Source organism: Pipistrellus kuhlii, unplaced genomic scaffold (genome assembly GCF_014108245.1).
Source record: "Pipistrellus kuhlii isolate mPipKuh1 unplaced genomic scaffold, mPipKuh1.p scaffold_m20_p_12, whole genome shotgun sequence".
NCBI lineage: Eukaryota > Metazoa > Chordata > Mammalia > Chiroptera > Vespertilionidae > Pipistrellus > Pipistrellus kuhlii.
Genome location: NW_023425427.1, coordinates 6016346 through 6033930, shown reverse-complemented (window position 1 = coordinate 6033930; position 17585 = coordinate 6016346). Strand labels below are relative to the sequence as shown.

At 43.6% G+C, this 17585-nt stretch overlaps 1 protein-coding gene across 1 annotated transcript; it reads left to right on the top strand.

Moving 5' to 3' along the window:
* Positions 1-685: 685 nt before the first annotated feature.
* CUNH9orf43 (chromosome unknown C9orf43 homolog) lies at positions 686-12056 on the top strand. The gene is made up of 13 exons (XM_036432941.2): positions 686-1132; positions 1231-1381; positions 2080-2158; positions 3993-4093; positions 6043-6109; positions 7269-7432; positions 7915-8044; positions 8401-8491; positions 8808-8866; positions 9108-9168; positions 10326-10405; positions 11326-11392; positions 11574-12056. Exons 1-13 carry the CDS (start codon positions 982-984, stop codon positions 11786-11788), a joined length of 1416 nt encoding a protein of 471 aa, XP_036288834.1. The 5' UTR covers positions 686-981; the 3' UTR covers positions 11789-12056.
* Positions 12057-17585: the final 5529 nt, after the last annotated feature.

Sequence of the window (17585 nt, the reverse complement as noted above, 5' to 3'; positions counted from 1 at the left end):
TTAGCTGCCTGTATGAGAATTGGAGGCGCAAGTCTGGCCCCGGTGGCGGCAATTGAAAAATGAAGCATGCCTTCCAAAGTTTTGAGCCACCTAAAGCACTTCTTATCTACATTTTTAATTTGATAAGGCTTTTTGGAGAAGCCAATATCTTTCCCTAGTGACTAATAAAGGGGAAAAGGGAAGGATGCTGAACTCTCTGCCAGACCTTTTAAAATCCATTAACTAATTTTTGTAATTACTTGTCCTCATTTTGCAGGTGAAGAAATTGAAGCTCAGATTAACCAATCCTTTATTAGTGAACTAATGGCCCGGTGGACGAAATTCATGCATGCAGCCTGTTACCTAAGTCTTATCCTATGACTACCATTTACCTCAGCTCAGCCTATACCCTCTTCAATCTGGGACCCCTCGAGGGATGTCCGAATGCTGGTTTGGGATCGGGCCTAAACTGGCAGTTGGACATCTGCCTTGCAATCTGGGAACCCTGGCTCCTAACTGCTCACTTGCCTGTCTGCCTTATTGTGACTATCCACTCTGCCTGCTGGCCTGCTCCCCCCCAAAATCTCCCCTCACCCCCCACCAGCCTGCTTGTCCCCAACTGCCCTTCCCTGCTGGCCTGATGGCCCCTAACCGCTTCTGCCTCGGCCCCACCACCATGGCTTTGTCCGAAGGATGTCTGGAAGGTCTCCCGGTCTAATTAACATATTACCCTTTTATTAGCATAGATTAGGAGACCTTCTGAAGTCAGTCTGCTCTCAAACTCTTGCTACTTTACTTCACACTATATATTTTTCATACTTATTTGTTACCCAAGTCTTATCCTATGACCACCATCTACCTATAAGAGTTCAGTAGAAATATTTGATGCTTTGAGTCCATATTAAGATCTGGTTAGTATATAATACTCACTAATTATGTGGTTGTTTCTCCAGAGGGCTAGAAAGCTACAAGGTTGACTTCTATCCCAAGCCATTTATAACTATGGACTTGCCAGAGGAGAGCCAGTGGGATGAAACCACTTGCAACTTGGTGGCTTGTCAGCATCCACAGTGCTGGGCTACTGTCCGCCGCATTGAGAGGGGCCACCCTCGAATCCTGGGCTCGTCCTGCAAAACTTCTCTGGATGTTGACGGTGAGTTAGTCAGCCAGTCTCCTCGCTTACAAGATCTTTGAACTATTTCTGTTTGGCTCTCTTTTAACATATCACATGTCTTCATCTTGTTTTCTCAGACAAACTCCCAGTGCTCACCATTGTAAACCTCTCAGACACCTGCTTCAAGGCCAGGAGACGTCCTCACAGTCATTTACGAGGACTTACCTTTCCTAAGCCTCACTATGCATCGTCTCAGAGTTCAAAGTTTGACTTCAAATTTCAAGGCAGGTAAATTATCATGAAGTCCACCTTTAAGAGCTTGCTATCTCAAATTTCTGGTTGATTTCCTTTACCCTTGTTGAAGATTTTGAGAAAGCTGGGTTTAAAATACAACCCCAGTTCAGCTAAAGAAGTGGTAAATAGGCAGTGGGAAACAAAAACAAAGCATTCTTTAATATATATATTTAAATATTTTATTGATTTTTTACAGAGAGGAAAGGAGAGGGATAGAGAGTTAGAAACATCGATGAGAGAGAAACATTGACCAGCTGCCTCTTGCACCCCCCCCCCCCCCACACTGGGGATGTGCCCACAACCAATGTACATGCCCTTGACCAGAATCAAACCTGGGACCCTTCAGCCCACAGACCGATGCTCTACCACTGAGCCAAACCGGTTTCGGCTAATAAACTTTATTAATGGTGTAGTAACTACCTATAGCTGGAGAGAGAGGAGCATAGGCTATGCATTCAGTTTGATCCAACAAATAGTTGTAAAATGTTTGTAATGTTCAATGTCTGTTTGGGAGTGGCTGCAAGGAAAAACAAACAAAACTTAAGGAGATGGTGAGATCCTACGTTCATTCAGTAAGTATTCAATCCAAGGCTTTCTATACCAAAGTAGAAGGCTTTTCCTCATAGTATCAATTTTATCATCCCAAGAAGTCTTTGTGTCTCCGTCTCACGTTCATAAACTCTCACTTTCAGGCCTCACAAGGATTTACCTGACAAAGATTTGATCAACTATCCTAATAGACCTCCCAAAGGAAGTCACAAATTGAAAAAGGTACTTCCTCTGCATCTTCACTAATGAGCCTAAAACATTTCCTTCTTTAGCATTGTTCCTTGGGATGACTGCAATCTGAATAATGATCATGATAACTATCTAACGTTGGGCCCTTACTATATACTAGGCTCTGGGCTAATGGCTTCACATGCTATATTGCTTCCAGAAATTCCAGAGACAGGTGGGTTTGATTTGTGAAGTTTGGCATAGGTGAGAATTTTGTCTTTGTTCTATATAGAATGTGTTTAGCTACTAAGTAAACACTGTCATCTCATAATTCAAGGATATTAGGGTGCCAGAATGGCAAACCTAAATTGGGCCTTATAATCATCTACTCTGATGATTTTCAAACATTTTTAGCTATGACCTATAGTACATTTTACAACAAAAATATGATGGAACAAGTCTTACTTACCCTCGATAAGGGTGATGTACTCTGATATTTTTTGTCCTATTCTATTTCATCTTTAAACAATGTAGGCTGCAATTCACTCAAGTTTGATTAGATGACCTATGAATTAGTTGCAATTACAGTTTGAAGAATATTACTATGGTCTATCTCATATATTTTTTAGTTGAGGAAACTAAGACCCAGATAGGAAGTGATTTGCTAAAGCACATAGCTAGGTAGAGGTAGAACTAAATTAAAGTTTAGGCAGAGAATCCCTTTTACTTATCTACAATAAGAGAAATTTGCTATTCTTTGCAGTCCTACTGATGCCCCCGCCCCCCCTGTTTTTAATGAGATACTTCACTTTTCTTTTTCTTTTTCTTTTACTTTTTTTTTTTTTTTAACTTTTATTGATTTTTCACAGAGAGGAAGAGAGAGGGACAGAGAGTTAGAAACATCAATGAGAGAGAATCATCGATCAGCTGCCTCTTGCACATCCTCTACTGGGGATGTGCCCGCAACCAAGGTACATGCCCTTGACCGGAATCGAACCTGGGACCTTTCGACTAAAAGGTCCGACGCTCTATCCACTGAGCCAAACCAGTCCTGGCGAGATACTTCACTTTTCAGTAGTGGAGAATATAAGGAACTAAGGGGGGAGGATAGGTTTGAATGGATGAATGAACAAAGCACTTACCTCTTTGACCACTTCAGAACAACAGGGTTAGATTAAATTAGTTTTAAATTAATTGTTTGAATAGATAATACATGTATATGGTTCTAAATCCAAAGGGCAGGAAAGGGTTTACAGTACAAAGAAGTGTCCTCTGTTCCCCTGAGCCAATCGGTTGTTTTTCATGGGGACAACCTTGCTTTGAACCACCCCCTTTTTCGTACTAGGAATATGGACTAGATGACTTACAAGGTTTCCTTGAGCATCATCAGTGTTCTAGTATCTTAAGTAGCTAAATGTGAAAAGAGTTAAGACTTTCACTTTTATATAGATGCCTATAATAATAGACAGGCTTTAAAAATATAAAACTTGCCCTGTCCCTGTCAGTTTCTTCCCTGCTCCCACACTGTATTATAATATCTCCAGAGGACCTAAGTCTTTGGGGTGGAATGGCCAGAATGAGTAGTGTTCCTTTAGGTAAGCCCCAAGGTACCCTCCTATGGGATGGGGTTGGGAATTGCCACCCTCATGACACAGGGAAGCAGGGGACACGGTTCACTTATAAATGTGCACTCTTATAGGACCTGCACTGATACCTGGTTTCTTGGAATATTATAAAGATGTTTTTGGGATTGGAGTACTGTATTTATTATCTTGTGAGCCACTGTATTCTTTTGGTTAATATGATAATTTAGTTCTTGGTCTTATCCTGAGTGCCATCAGGAGCTGGTATATTCAAACCATACATAGGCTTTATATTTTTCTCTTAGCTTCCAGTGCTAAATTTGAATGAGACACAAATTCCTTGTCCTCAAGATGTTAGCAATATGATTGTAGTCTGGATCCCAAAAGAATCAGGGGCGAATGTGAGGTGAGTTCTCTAGAACTTAGGGGGTCTTCAACTCTTGTATTCTACCAAGCCCTACTGTTCTCTGCAGGCCTCCTTTCTGTGATCTTTTTAGCAACCTCCATGTAAGTAGCAGGAGGCCAAGCAGAGAAGGTCATCGTCTCTTACATCTGCCTCTTGCTACACTGAAATTCTATTTTAATGCAATTTGAGATTCGTGTCCTGGGATTTTTCTACGTCAAATTCTAGGTGGCAGTAAATAGCATACAAGATAGGATCCAATGTATTTGTGAGGTTTGATTAAGAAACAAACACTTGCCAAAACCGGTTTGGCTCAGTGGATAGAGCTTCGGTTGTGGGCACATCCCCAGTGGGGGGTGTGCAGGAGGCAGCTGATCAACGTTTCTCTCTCATTGATGTTTCTAACTTTCTATTCCTCTCCCTTCCTCTCTGTAAAAATTAATTAAGAAAGAAAGAAAGAAGAAAGAAAACATTTGACCTGGTCAGTGTGACTCAGTTGGTCCCATACACGAAAAGATGAAGGTTTCAGTTCCCAGTCCGGGTCCATACCCAGGTTGCAGGTTTGATTCCAGGTTGGGGCATATGAAAGGCATATACGAAAGGCATCACATCAATGTTTTTCTCTCTCACATCAATGTTTTTCTTCTCCTTCCATCCCCTCTCCTCCACTTCCATTTCCTCCCCTCCTCTCCAAAATCAATGAAAAACATATTGTCAGGTGAGGATTAAAAAAAAGATAGAAATTCTTTATGATTATTAGTTATTCTTAGAGCCATTAGCAACTAGTGAAAAAGTTTCCAGTGAAGCACATGAATCTTTGGTCTCAATTTCAAGGCCCAGCACATAAAGCTTGTGTACAAAGCTGAGCATGGCAAAGATTACTTGGCAAAGGCCTGAAGCCTTGCTAATATTGAAATCTTTGGAAGAAAGTATGTTTTATTTTCGTGACTGTTGAGGCTTTCAGATTCTTGTTAAGTGATTGTTTAAAGATGATAAAACTTAAGAATTTCTTTCTCTTTTTTAAAAATTGATCCTGTAAATGCTTCTTTACATATGCATTCTTTGTGTGTGTATACTAGGATATGGTGTAAACAAACAAAAAACACCTAAGGGCTCAAATTCTTTTATATGAAAGAAGCTCAGATGTAGGTTGGGCCAGGGCTTGTATGTCAGGTCCACGAGGTAATCAGAAACCAGAGTTCCTTCTAGCTTTCTTTTCTTTTCTTTCTTTCTTTCTTTCTTTTTTTTTTTTTAAATATGTTTTATTGATTTTACACAGAGAGGAATTGAGAGGGACAGAGAGTTAGAAACGTCGATGAGAGAGAAACATGGACCAGCTGCCTCTTGCACACCCCCCACTGGGAATGTGCCCGCAACCAAGGTACATGCCCTTGACCAGAATCGAACCTGGGACCCTTCAGTCCACAGGCCGACGCTCTATCCACTGAGCCAAACCAGTCCCGGTTCCTTCTAGTTTTCTGGGTCATCATCCTCATCCATGGCTTCCATCTTCTAAGATGCTGCATGGGGGATTTTAAGGTCTGTGTGATGGCTAGGGATCCAGTTATTATATCCATGGTTCAGGTAAAAAGGAAGAGGAAGACAACAGAACAAAAATACCTGAGCAGTGAGAATTTAGTGGAGAACCAGATAGATTTGCTCCCTGTCCTTCTGCAGTCTTATGGGGTGGGCATTCAGACATAAACATCACCAACTCTAGGCATATAATTGCTAATTGGATTAATGCTGTAAAAGTAAATAACTGAATTGTGAGAGAATGGTGGGGAACCTAATTTAAATGGAGGTATTTTTTTTAGCAGTTGCTGGGCTCCTAATGACCATCTTTGAATACTGAATAGACTATAGAAATCTTTATAGTCATCATTCACAAATATCCTTGGTGCTCTTGTTTAAGATGTCTACAAATACGTTTTGGTTATTCTTATTTCAAGTCCAGCTAAGCAGTATGTTGCTCCAGGCCAGGATGGAAAGAAGAAAAAAAGAAAGATATCTACAGTGGTAAGCTTGACGTTTTGGCTAAAGCTTTAATGATATTACTTTGTAGAGTTCATTTCCTTTCAGATATCTTCTTGCTTCTCTTGTTCTCTGTTTAAATGACTAAAAATTTGTAGAAGAAACCCTCAAGAAATAACTACCAAGTCCTTTTGTATTTAGAGACTCATTTCCCATACCTCCTCCACATAGAAAGGTGGAGAGTACCTTGAAGAGATGTTAGGAGCAACTGCTGGGTATTCCGGGGCCTAGGAATTATAATGGGTCTGTGCTTGCACTTCTTCTTCTTCTTTAAAAAAAAAAAAATATTTTATTGATTTTTTACAGAGAGGAGGGAGAGGGATAGAGAGTTAGAAACTCGATGAGAGAGTAACATCGATCAGCTGCCTCCTGCACACCCCCTACTGGGGATGTACCCGCAACCAAGGTACATGCCCTTGACCAGAATCAAACCCGGGACCCTTGAGTCCACAGGCTGACGCTCTATCCATTGAGCCAAACCGGTTTTGGCCTGCGTTTGCACTTCTGATTCTACCATTTATTAGGTGAAGGTAGCCTTGAAAAGTCACAGAGCAAGAAGGTTGCTATGTGCATGAGAATAATGCCTTGGTCCATTTTGTTCAGTGCTGAATCCGGGCCTAGCCCTGTGCCTCCACATCACATGTGTCAAACACAAGGCCCTCGGGCCAAATCCGTCCCGCCAGGCCTTGCAATGTGGCCTGCACCGCGCTGTCATCACTGCACTCCGCTGCGTTTCCATCACAATGACAGTTTATGACTGTTCAGTAAACCATTCGGCCCGCGATTTAGGCTGGATTTTAGATTTTGGCCCCTTCTCTGATTGAGTTCGACACCCCTACTCCACATAGTTTGCCAATAAATATTTGTTGGGTTTGTTCAGTGAATAAGTGAATAACCATTTTGGGGGAAAAACAAACAAAACAATGAATCCCCAAATGATCTGAATTCAGTAATAGGGTTGGGGAGCCAGAGAGGGAAGAATGCGATGACCCCTAGGTGCAGATTGGGGAGGGGGTTGCTGCTGGACCAGGTCTGCTAACGCGTTTCATGTGCTGGGTTTGTGTTGGGAGGCTGGAAGGTGTGTGGGAAGGGGTGGCACTGACGAGAGTGCTTCAGGGGGTTCTTTCCATTGTCTCTCTTCCAGTCATCTGTGGTTCTCTCTAGAAAGCAGAACAGAAAAGCAAAGTTGAGCACTTCAGGGATAACTGTGCCTCCCCCATCCCCAGAACAACTTTTTGAGCCACCAAATTCAGAATTCGTATCTTTCTTGAACCAATTTGGCACATTACCTCAGGATCTCCTGAAGGAGTAAGTATGATGTAAGCCTGTGGGAGAGCCCGAACACCTGCTTTTCTTGAAGTTGTGAAGGGTCTCAAGCAGTGTGCTCTTTCTGAGTAGGGAGGGGAGAAAACCGTCACCCTACCTGTTCACTGCGTTCTTAGACTGGTATGCAGTGGTGACCATACTCACCACCATTTATCCAGTACTTACCGTTTGCCAGGCCCTGTGCCAAGTAAGCACATCACATATGTTCTCTCATTTAACCCCCCACTGGAAGTAGACCCAATTAAGGCGCATGAGCCTGACAAAGTGTAAACACTTCATCCATATAGTTATAATGATCATAGCTACACCTGAAAGCTGTTATTGAATGAGTACCTGTTGGTACAGACCATTCCAACCCAAAAGTGGACATTTCTTCAAATTTGGAGCCCTTTTCATGTTTCACCTCAGCCACAGTCTCCAAGGAAAGCTGTTGCTGATTGCCTGACTGTCTCTGTGCCCTTCAGTCTTTTGTTAGATGAAGGGGAAAGGTCGCCTTGTCTGGAAACGAAGACACAGTTGGCCATGGGGAAGAGCCGGCCTGAGAGCGCCGTTTCTGGTCAGATGTTTTTATCTGTGCACCGCCTCACCCTGCAAGTAAGAGTTAGGGAGCCTCAGAGCAAGATGTCTATATGCAAATCCAAACTCATCCATCTACAAGGCTGGAAGAGTTGACTTTTGTTTTCTGTTTTCTCTTCTATCCTTCCACTCTGGACCCAAGCCCCAGAGAAGGGCTGGGCTCTATATAGGTGAAAGCAAATGTCTGGGGAGGGGTGTGAGAAGAGCAGTGTTTATTTCTTATGCACTTCGTTTTCTGTACCTTTCTCCTCTCCAGAGCCCCTGGCACAATGCTGCACACACCAGGTTCTCAAAAACTGCATGAGGATTAGACAGATGAATGAATTTGGGGGATCCATTTGGGGAAAGACCTATGCTTTCCTTTTTCTCTGCAGAGACCATCATTGAAATATCCTGAATATTTGAAGAAATTATGTTATAACCGGAAGATAAGAGATAGGCTTTCTAGTGCTGCCAGATATCCAGGTACCATTCCTCCTCAGCCCACAATTCTCATACTTGTTCTCAAGCAAATTCAGTTATGTTTGTGGCCAGTCATACAGGGTCACATGTAGAACTCAGGAAACTGCAATTTCAAGAAGCAGCAGCTACCACCACCACCACCACCACCACCACCACCACCACCACCACTACTACCACCACCAACCACCACTACCCAGGCCTTGGCTTGGCCGACCAGGGAGAGAGAGTCACCATTGTAAAGCAAGGCACAGCAAGCAGCCCAGGGGAAGGGTGGAAGCTCTCAGGGAGGAGAGGATAGAGCTGGTTCTCTGACCTCCAGGTCTTCGGAAGCAGCAGCAGAGCCAGCAGCAGAAGTCGAAGACACCTTCTAAGAAACCGGTAGAGTGGCAGTGAGGGGCCACCTGGGACTTGCTGGGACTGCGATAAGTGGGTGCCGCCTGGAACGGGCAGGGATGTATTAGAGGCAGGCTTCTCCCTGTACTCTGTCTGCTCATAGAACTTTGTAGATACAAAGTTCCTATCTGCTTGTGGATATTAACTTCCTTCTTTTAGACTCTTTTTGAAAAGTTTTCTTCACTTCTAAAAGTTCTAACTCAGTTCTTCCTCATGTGGGTTTCAGGAGGCTAAAAAGAAATCCATGACTGATCCAGGGAGCCAGAGCACTGCGCGTAAATCTTTAGGTACTGTGGGAACCCACGCTATGGTGAGGGGACTATGGGTTGAGAGTGACAGATCCCAGGGAAAAGCTGAATGTGCTTGTCATTTGGGAACCTGCCTTTGGAACTCTTCCATCCAATATTTACTAAGCAAGCTGGGCCAGGTGTCTGCTTCTCATGGGATTTGAGAGAGGACCATGAGCATGAGTCAGAGCCATCACTCAGGTCCTACTTTAGAAAAGGCAGAGTGGTTTGAGGATAATGAGCAAGCCCACATTACTGAAGAGAAGAAGCAGAGATCCGGGGCCCTCACTGAAGCCCCAAGAAAGTTCTAAGGAAGCAGAGTCCAGGGCCCTCTGCTTCCTCTGCCACAAATTAGTCTCTGCAGCCTCAGGTTGAGATCAACATATTATCTAACCCCATCTAGGAGGCAGTTAGCAGATTCTTGACGATCTTTCTCCTCTAGTGTTCATGCTGGTGATAGAATGCATATCTCATCTTTTTTGGATTTTTTATGTCTGAGCTGAAAGATATACTTACCCCCGTCCCTCTGACATTTCTCAGCATGAGTGCAGAATGGGAGGAAAGGAGGGAGAAAGAATCCCCCTAAACCTGGGCACTGCCAACTGTAATGTGAAAATAATTGTTTAACCGATAGTTCACTCTCCAACCCTGGGGCACTGGGAGGGCTCAGGTGAAGTGTTTACTGGAAAGAATCAATGCATTTCAGGACTAGCTGGGGATAAAGCTGATGCAAAAGAATTGTGAAACTAGAGCTTTTTGGGGGGCGTGGTGGTGGTTTCATTTTCAGAAATCAATAAGGGTATATTAGGTATGGTGCAAGAAGGTCAGAGGAGTATTCATAAACTGAAAAGGTAGAGTTAGGGACTTTTTTGTTGATATGCTGTCCAGATAGCTGCCCCTTAGGTTTCTTGAAGGAATCCTGGGTCTTTCAACACTCACTTTACCTTAATCTCTACTTCTGTAATAGATGTGGGCAGTCACAGGTGAACAGAATCACAGATAGAATTCAGGAAGCCTAACTCCCTTTTAGCTGCCTCTAAGGTCCTGTCTTGTCCTGGATGGGGAGTCACTTGTAGACTAGGGGCTCAACTAGAGGCCCAATAATAAGATATGGAATACAGACAAGAAGAGAAATGAGCTGTCGTTGTGGTCACTAGGTCACAGAACTCTATCACTGGGCCGGAAAAGTGACAGCAATCAGCAGCCGCAGATGGAGAATGGCCCCATCTTGAAACAGGTGAGAGTGTCTGAGTGCTCTTCTGCTATGACCTTGTTTCTTTCTTTTAAAAAAATATATATTTTATTGATTTTTCACAGAGAGGAAGGGAGAGAGATAATTAGAAACATCTACCAGCTGCCTCCTGCACACCCCCACTGGGGATATGCCTGTAACCAATGTACATGCCCTTGACCGGAATCAAACCTGGGACCTTCAGTCCATAGGCCAATGCTTTATCCACTGAGCCAAACCAGTTTCGGCTAGGACCCTGTTTCAATTATCTGCTGTTTAACAAACAACTCCAAAGCTGAAACCTTAGTCATTTGTTATTTCTCATGATTCTGTGGGTTGACTGGATAGTCTGTGTAGTCTTGCTTGATGTCACTCATGGAGCCACATTCAGTTGAGTCTGGGCTGGGACTATTGACCAAATTGCCTTGGTTCTCGTAATGAGTTCTCTACATGTAGCTAGTTTGGGCTTCTTGACAGCATAATAATCTCATGCGAGCACTTGCTTAAGGGATGGACCTGGAACTGGATCAGTGTCATACTGCCACATTTTATTGGTCAAAAAAATCACAAGTCTGGCCCCGATTCAAGAGGAGAGGAAATAGACTCCCTCTCTTGATGGAAGGAACAGTATGTGCATACAGGAACGGGAGGAATTGTTGGCAGCCATCTTTGGAGACAATCTACCCTTAGCTTACAACTGGGAATGGGTAAAAGTAGATTCTGGCTTCATCTGGTTATCATGGATGGCAAAGAACACGTGATACAAGCTTCTCTAGTCTCAAGAGGTGGGATTTTTGTCCTCGTCTTAGATGTAAATTTTTCTAAGAAAAGCATCATTTAGAAAAGAAAAAAAAACCCACACCAATAAAACCCACATTTGTTTCCTAAAGTTCCAAGTGTTCTCATACTTACTCCATGAATTTCAGGATTCCACAGAGAGACCACAGACGGGCTCTGCTGAGGACCACCTGGATTCCTTCTCCATTAAGCAGAGTGAGTTACTAGCATGGAGGAACCTTAGGAAGTGTCTGAGGACAGGGAGAGCTGAACCTGTGTTGACCAGGATGGTTCACATCTCTGAAGACACCCAAGTCCTTCCTTTTCTGTCCTCCATTTGTCACAGCTAATTGGGAGAAGGCTACAGATAAGAATTAATGGCTGGGTCCTCTTTTAGGTCCTGAATTATCCAAGACAGAATCCACTATCAAGGACTTTGGTACTCAGATAGAGGAAGTGCCAGTAGCCCAAGAGGAGACTCCCAAGGACCTTTCATCCAGTATATCTAGAGCAAGTATGATAAAAATACTGAGGATTTTCCAGTCTGCTGATGATGCGGCTGAGGAGAAGAAACTCTCTGGGTTACAGAGTAAAGAGTCTCCAGAGACATAGGTAGAAGGCGTCACTGGGGCAGACTTATTCTACAGCAGGATGCTTAGAAATCCAAGGACTGTGACCTTGGACATAGGGCTAAAAGGAGTGGGGACTTCTCCTTGGGACCTTTACCAGGGCCTGAACTTAGGGATTCTGTGTTCTTCATTTACCTTTACTTGCCTCTAAAATAAGTGAGGAGGAAAGAGCTTCACTCCTTTTAAACTTGGATTGTTTCTCTTAGATTAGGACCAGAATAATTGCATAATTAAACATAGCTGCTGCTTAATCAAAAGACTCATTCTCTGTTTCTGGGATGGGGAGAAATAATTCTTGGTACTTTATCTTCTCTCTGAAGTCCTAAAAGATTTCCAGTTGTACGAAGAGTTTGACCTGCTCCTAGTTTTTCCTGTCATTCTCTGGAAATGGTTTCTTTTGAAGATGGCACCCACAAAATTACCCAATGATATTTGTTGTGTTATGTTTAATATTCCAATGTATGAGTACAGGACTCATTCATTAATCAGAAAGAGTCTGAAAGCTCCAGTTTCTGAGTTATTGAATCTGCAGGAACATTTCTCTGATACTCATAAAAACTCAAGAATGTCAGAGTTTTCTTGAACTTGAACTTGATTTTTGCAAAGAGGTTTTTCATATTTTTGTCTTTAAACTTTTTAGTATGGAAACATTTCTAGGAGTCTGAAATGCCTTTGAAGGCAGGTGTTGCAATAGCGCACTCCTGTGGACATTCTGAGAACAGCACCCTAAGTATCAAGGCACCTTATTTCAATGCCTCCATTTTTTTTTTTTTTTTTTTTTTTTTTCTGTCTGGGTCTCATTGCATAAATCTTGGACAATTCTCCAACAGAGGTTCTTAAAAGGAGAGGGGTTTTAAGACACCGATTTGCTGAAGGCTATCTCTACAGGTGAACAATCTAATTTCTTTTCATGTCCTTCTCTATTAAACATATAAATGCCCTCCCTACTCTAGAATCTTCATTTTCTGCCTCCGTTGGGTAAGAAGAATCCTCTGACTTTGGCTCCTAGAAGAACATATTTTCTGAAATTCCCAATTGTGCTCTACCTTCCAGGAGGGAAGAGGATCGGGATGAGTGGGTAGGATGCATGGGGGAAGCCTGCTTATAAAATGGCTTTGGAAACTGGACCTGCTCTGACCTGTGTCTAAATTGGTTCCAAGAAACATTCAAATCCCTGAGCTGTTTGCAGGACATTCCTATGTAATCACAAACACATCCATGTGGGCATGCAAACATGTGCAGTCTCAAGCTGATCTCTGCAAATACATGGGCACTAGCAATCAAATATGGAAATGTGGACCCAGTACATTCATTCACCCCTAAGTAAGCAGACAGCATAACCATAGACCCACACACCCAGATCACGCACATAATCAGATGGTCAACTGCGAACACAAAATACCCCAGAGGTCAGAGGGTGACGATCATTCACATACCCCTGTTCAAGGAAGCTCACAGCACCATGACAGCTACTGCAACCTGTCATGCACATTCATGCTTTCAGTGATCACTTAGACTGTTAAACACTCTCCCCACGATGATTCATGCATACTAGTGATGCCCAAATCCCCACACTGGTCACAAAATCACATCTTTGTGCAAAGCCTCGGGGGCCCACAGCCTTGCACCTTCACTCACATGGCTACCCTCATATAGGCTCATGATGGATCACAACAGAGAAGTGCCACCTAGAGGGAGGCACAGCTGTATGCACACAGTCCTATTCCCTCAAAGGCATCACTGTGATGGTATTACACAATCGCAGCCTCACACAAACAGCACACGCTCTCACACTCACACGTATGACTCCTGCTCTCAGCCAGAAGAGGGAGACAGATCAGCCTGGCCCCTGGCTCCAAGTGTATTCAATGGCCTTTCCACATCACAGGAGGTGACAGCAGCAGGCGGCAGGTGTAGCCTGTTGCTGGAGGGTCCAAGGAGGGGGTTATTGGCCACACTTATGGGTTCGAGGACCTGGGGACACCTTAACTTCAGGGCAGAGGCAACATCCCCCTTCCTCTGGCTTCGCCCCAACGGCAGGAGGCAGCTGGGTTGTTCTCTGGGGCCCAATTTGATGGGGGAGAGGGTGGTTGGTGCTGCTTACAACTCAGAAATTTGTAAGCAGCACATTTAAGAGACCAATGCATGATGAGGCTGAGGCTCCTCAAGCCTTGTGAAGTCGAGAGAGAGAATATCAGACTGACTCTTTGTGAAGTCCAGAGTGAGTGTTAGGCTTAACCCTAGTCACTAGTTCCTGACTTTTTTTTGGCCAATCCCCCCCCCCCCCCCCCGCCAGCATCTCTAAAATTCTAATGCCCCCTCCACCCCCGTGACATATAATTCTTATTATTCAGAAAGTGAACTGTTCACATAGAGGAAGCCTAAAAAGACATTCACTGGGTCTAGACAAGCTTCCAAAGAAAATGGCATCCATGAAAGGGAAAAATAAAAGAACAAGAGGACAGTTGAAGTATTGAGAAAGAAATCACTAAGAAGTTGTTAAAAAATAATGTCAAGTGATATGAAAAGTTAGCAAATAAAGTTTCAAAACATATAATAGAGAATTGAAATGCATAAATATCACAATATACAGTATGCTTATATACTGTATCTGAGGCCCCTATAACCATAAGAAATTAAAAAATTCACTGTTAATAACTCATTCTCAAATTGCCCCCCTTAAAAATCAAATTGCCCGCCATAGGGGGCTTGTGACCCCTGTTGGGAACCACCGCCCTAAGTAGAGGGATTGGAGACCAGGGGCTATAGCAGTAGCTTCTGGGGCCAACCCTCCTCCTGTCCCTCAGCTTTTGCTGACTTATAGGAAGTGTAGGAATGTGGGCAGGATTGTGCCTCTGGTGACAGTGGCAATGTGTATGACTGTGGCTGAGTGTGTGTGTGTGACTGTTACTGTGTCTATGACTGTGCATGCAACTGTAAAATTGTATACTTGGTGTAGAGAGAGTGATCATGTCACTACAACCAAATACATCCATGAGCTTGAGCAAGTGTCTAGGTGTGCAGCTGTGTCTGTGTGGGTGGCTGTCCCTCTGAGAGCATTTCTCTGTGCACGAGTGTTTCTGACAGGGGTCTGTGTCTGTGTTGGCGGGGTGTTGCTGTGTATGCACTGTGGCATAAGGGAAAGTGTCTGTGTGTAGCATTGTGAGTGGGAATGGCTTTGCCTGACAGTGTCAGAACAAGCGTGAAGGCTGATTTTGAACATATGAACTTCCTTTTATTTTTTTTATTGATTAAGATATCACATATGTGTCTTTATCCCCCCCATTGCTCCCCCACCCCACTCATGCCCTCACTCCCCTGGTATCTGTGTCCACTGTTTAGGCTTATATGCATACATACAAGTCCTTTGGTTAGTCTCTCCTCCTTGCCCCCACCCTCCCATACCTTCCCTCTGAGGTTGGACGGTCTGATTGATGCTTCTCTGTCTCTGGGTCTGTTTTTGTTAATCAATTTATGTTGTTTATTATAGTCCACAAATGAGTGAGATCATGTGATATTTATCTTTCTCTGACTGGTTTATTTTGCTTAGCATAATGCTCTCCAGTTCCATCCATGCTGTTGTAAATGGTAAGAAAAATGGAACTCCCATTTGACCCAGTGATCCCACTTCTAAGAATGTATCCCAAGAAAATAGAATCACCAATCAGGAAGGATATATGTAAGTACCCCTATGTTCACAGCAGCACAGTTTACCATAGCTAAGATTTGGAAACAGCCTAAGTACCCATCAGCAGATGAGTGAATTAAAAACCTGTGGTACATTTGTATAGATGGAGTACTACGTTGCAGTAAAAAAAAGAGAAGGAATTCTTACCATATGAACTTTCCACGGTTCCCTATTGCCTCTTGAATAAACTCCAAAATCCACTACTTGATATCCAACCCATGTGCTGTACTCCCATTCCCAGATGCTCCATCCTCAAACTTCCTTCCCCTTCTTTCCCTCTCAGGGCAGTTAAGTGGTTTCCCTAGTCTGCTGCACAGCTCATCTCACCTCCATGCCCTTGTGTGTGTTGTTCTTCACCCATGGAATGCCTCTTCCCTAAAGCCCACCCCAGGGGAAGTACTCCCATCTTCCCCACCCAAACTGCTTTTGTCTTTATGGCCTGTCTTAGTAAGTGGTGTTCAAGGAGATTTAAATGGGAAGTCCTTATCAGAATTAGCCTCATCTCAGTTACAATCTGGAGAACTGAACAGCGGACCAGGCAGGAGCTGACATCTGTCTCTGGCCATGCTCCGTGTCCCCTTGGAAATGCCTTCTGTAACTCCGGGGTCCATCCTGTCCCACATGGAAGGGCTTCCCAGGCAGAATGCAGGGCCTGGAGCCCATTTGCATGTAACTGACTCAGAAAGACAATCTGTCCAAATTGTGAACTCGGGGGTGGGGGGTGGGGGAATGAAAGGTGCAAGAGCAGTGGGTCTGAAAGGTCCAGTGTGGCCTCAGGCTTGGGGCACTGTGGTTATCTTCGCCCAAGAAGTCAGTGTTGTGGCATTTCTTCTCCCAACCCCATCTCTGCCTCTGGATGTTGTCATCCTCATACATGCAGTTTACTCTACCTGAGCACATGTTCATAATGCTGAAACTGAAACCCACTGGGAGCCTAAGCTTGAAGAAACATGAACCATTATTTATAATTGTACATAATTCTTGAGTTAAGACTCCAAACATGTCAATTTGACACTTAAAGTGCTTCTTGTATGCCCAACTCTCATCTAGTTCCGAATTGGGTGACCATCATAATAACTAGACTCTGATTTAAATTTATCATAAACATTACCCACATGCCAACTTAACATAAACTTAATAGAACTAAACTCTAACTGAAATTTAATCTAGCAATAAAACTAAAAACAAAAACAAAACACAAAACCCTGAACTCCAATCTTAGTCTTGCACTCTAGCACTAACCATAATATATTTCTAATAGGAGCTCAGGTTTATCTAAACTGTGACTCCTAAATGTACCTCAAATCTACTATGAATTAAAATCAACCCAAATCCTAACGTTTTTACAATTTAAATCCAATCCTAAATTTTTCCAATTGCTTTTAAATTCTAAACCAACCTTAGCTCCATTCTAACCCCAACCCTAGTCATAGCCATAACCTCAACCCTGAATCCTAACCCTATTCTATCTATACCCATAATTCTGATCCTGTCCTGAACTCTGTATTAGGCATGAACTAATCTAACCTTGGCCAAATCCTAAACCAACTGTTGGGATTTTAGGATCTCTCATTTCCCTGAGAGATGCAAGACAGGGAGGGATGTCTGTCTTATCAGAGTCAGTCCCATTCTTTGGCAAGTGAGTTCTGGAGATGTTTTCTTGGAGTCAAAGGGAGCAGGGGCAGACTCACTTGGTCATGAAGAACCTTAAAAGAACAAAGATCTAGATACACCTGCCGCCAACCCAGCTCTTACCTGGTATTTCTTGGAACCAGACACAGTGGCAAACCCATTTCTGCACCTGGCCACATCTGGGAGCCTTTGAACACCGAGGAACCCGAGGCAGCTCATTAGCAGCATGGACATGATGTTGGTCCTGGCCCTCCGTCTAGCCCTAGGATCACCCCCAGGTTCCTGCCTCCCTTCTGCAAGCTTCCTTTTCTTCCCCCTTATCAGTCCCTCAAATAACGACCAGGGACCACTGAAGCCAGAGGACCATCCATCTCCCTTTACTCACAGTGACAGGGGCGAGAAAGGGTCCTCTTCCTCCTCTCTCCACAGTCCATCCCAAACAGCCTCCTCCTGGGGCCTG

Bases quoted from the DNA above. Each gene is read 5' to 3' on its own strand.
- CUNH9orf43 (XM_036432941.2), top strand. From the start codon at position 982: ATGGACTTGCCAGAGGAGAGCCAGTGGGATGAAACCACTTGCAACTTG. The intron at 1,382-2,079 runs GTAAATTATCAT...TCTCACTTTCAG, and splicing joins GACTTCAAATTTCAAGGCAG to GCCTCACAAGGATTTACCTG. The intron at 4,094-6,042 runs GTGAGTTCTCTA...TCTTATTTCAAG, and splicing joins GAATCAGGGGCGAATGTGAG to TCCAGCTAAGCAGTATGTTG.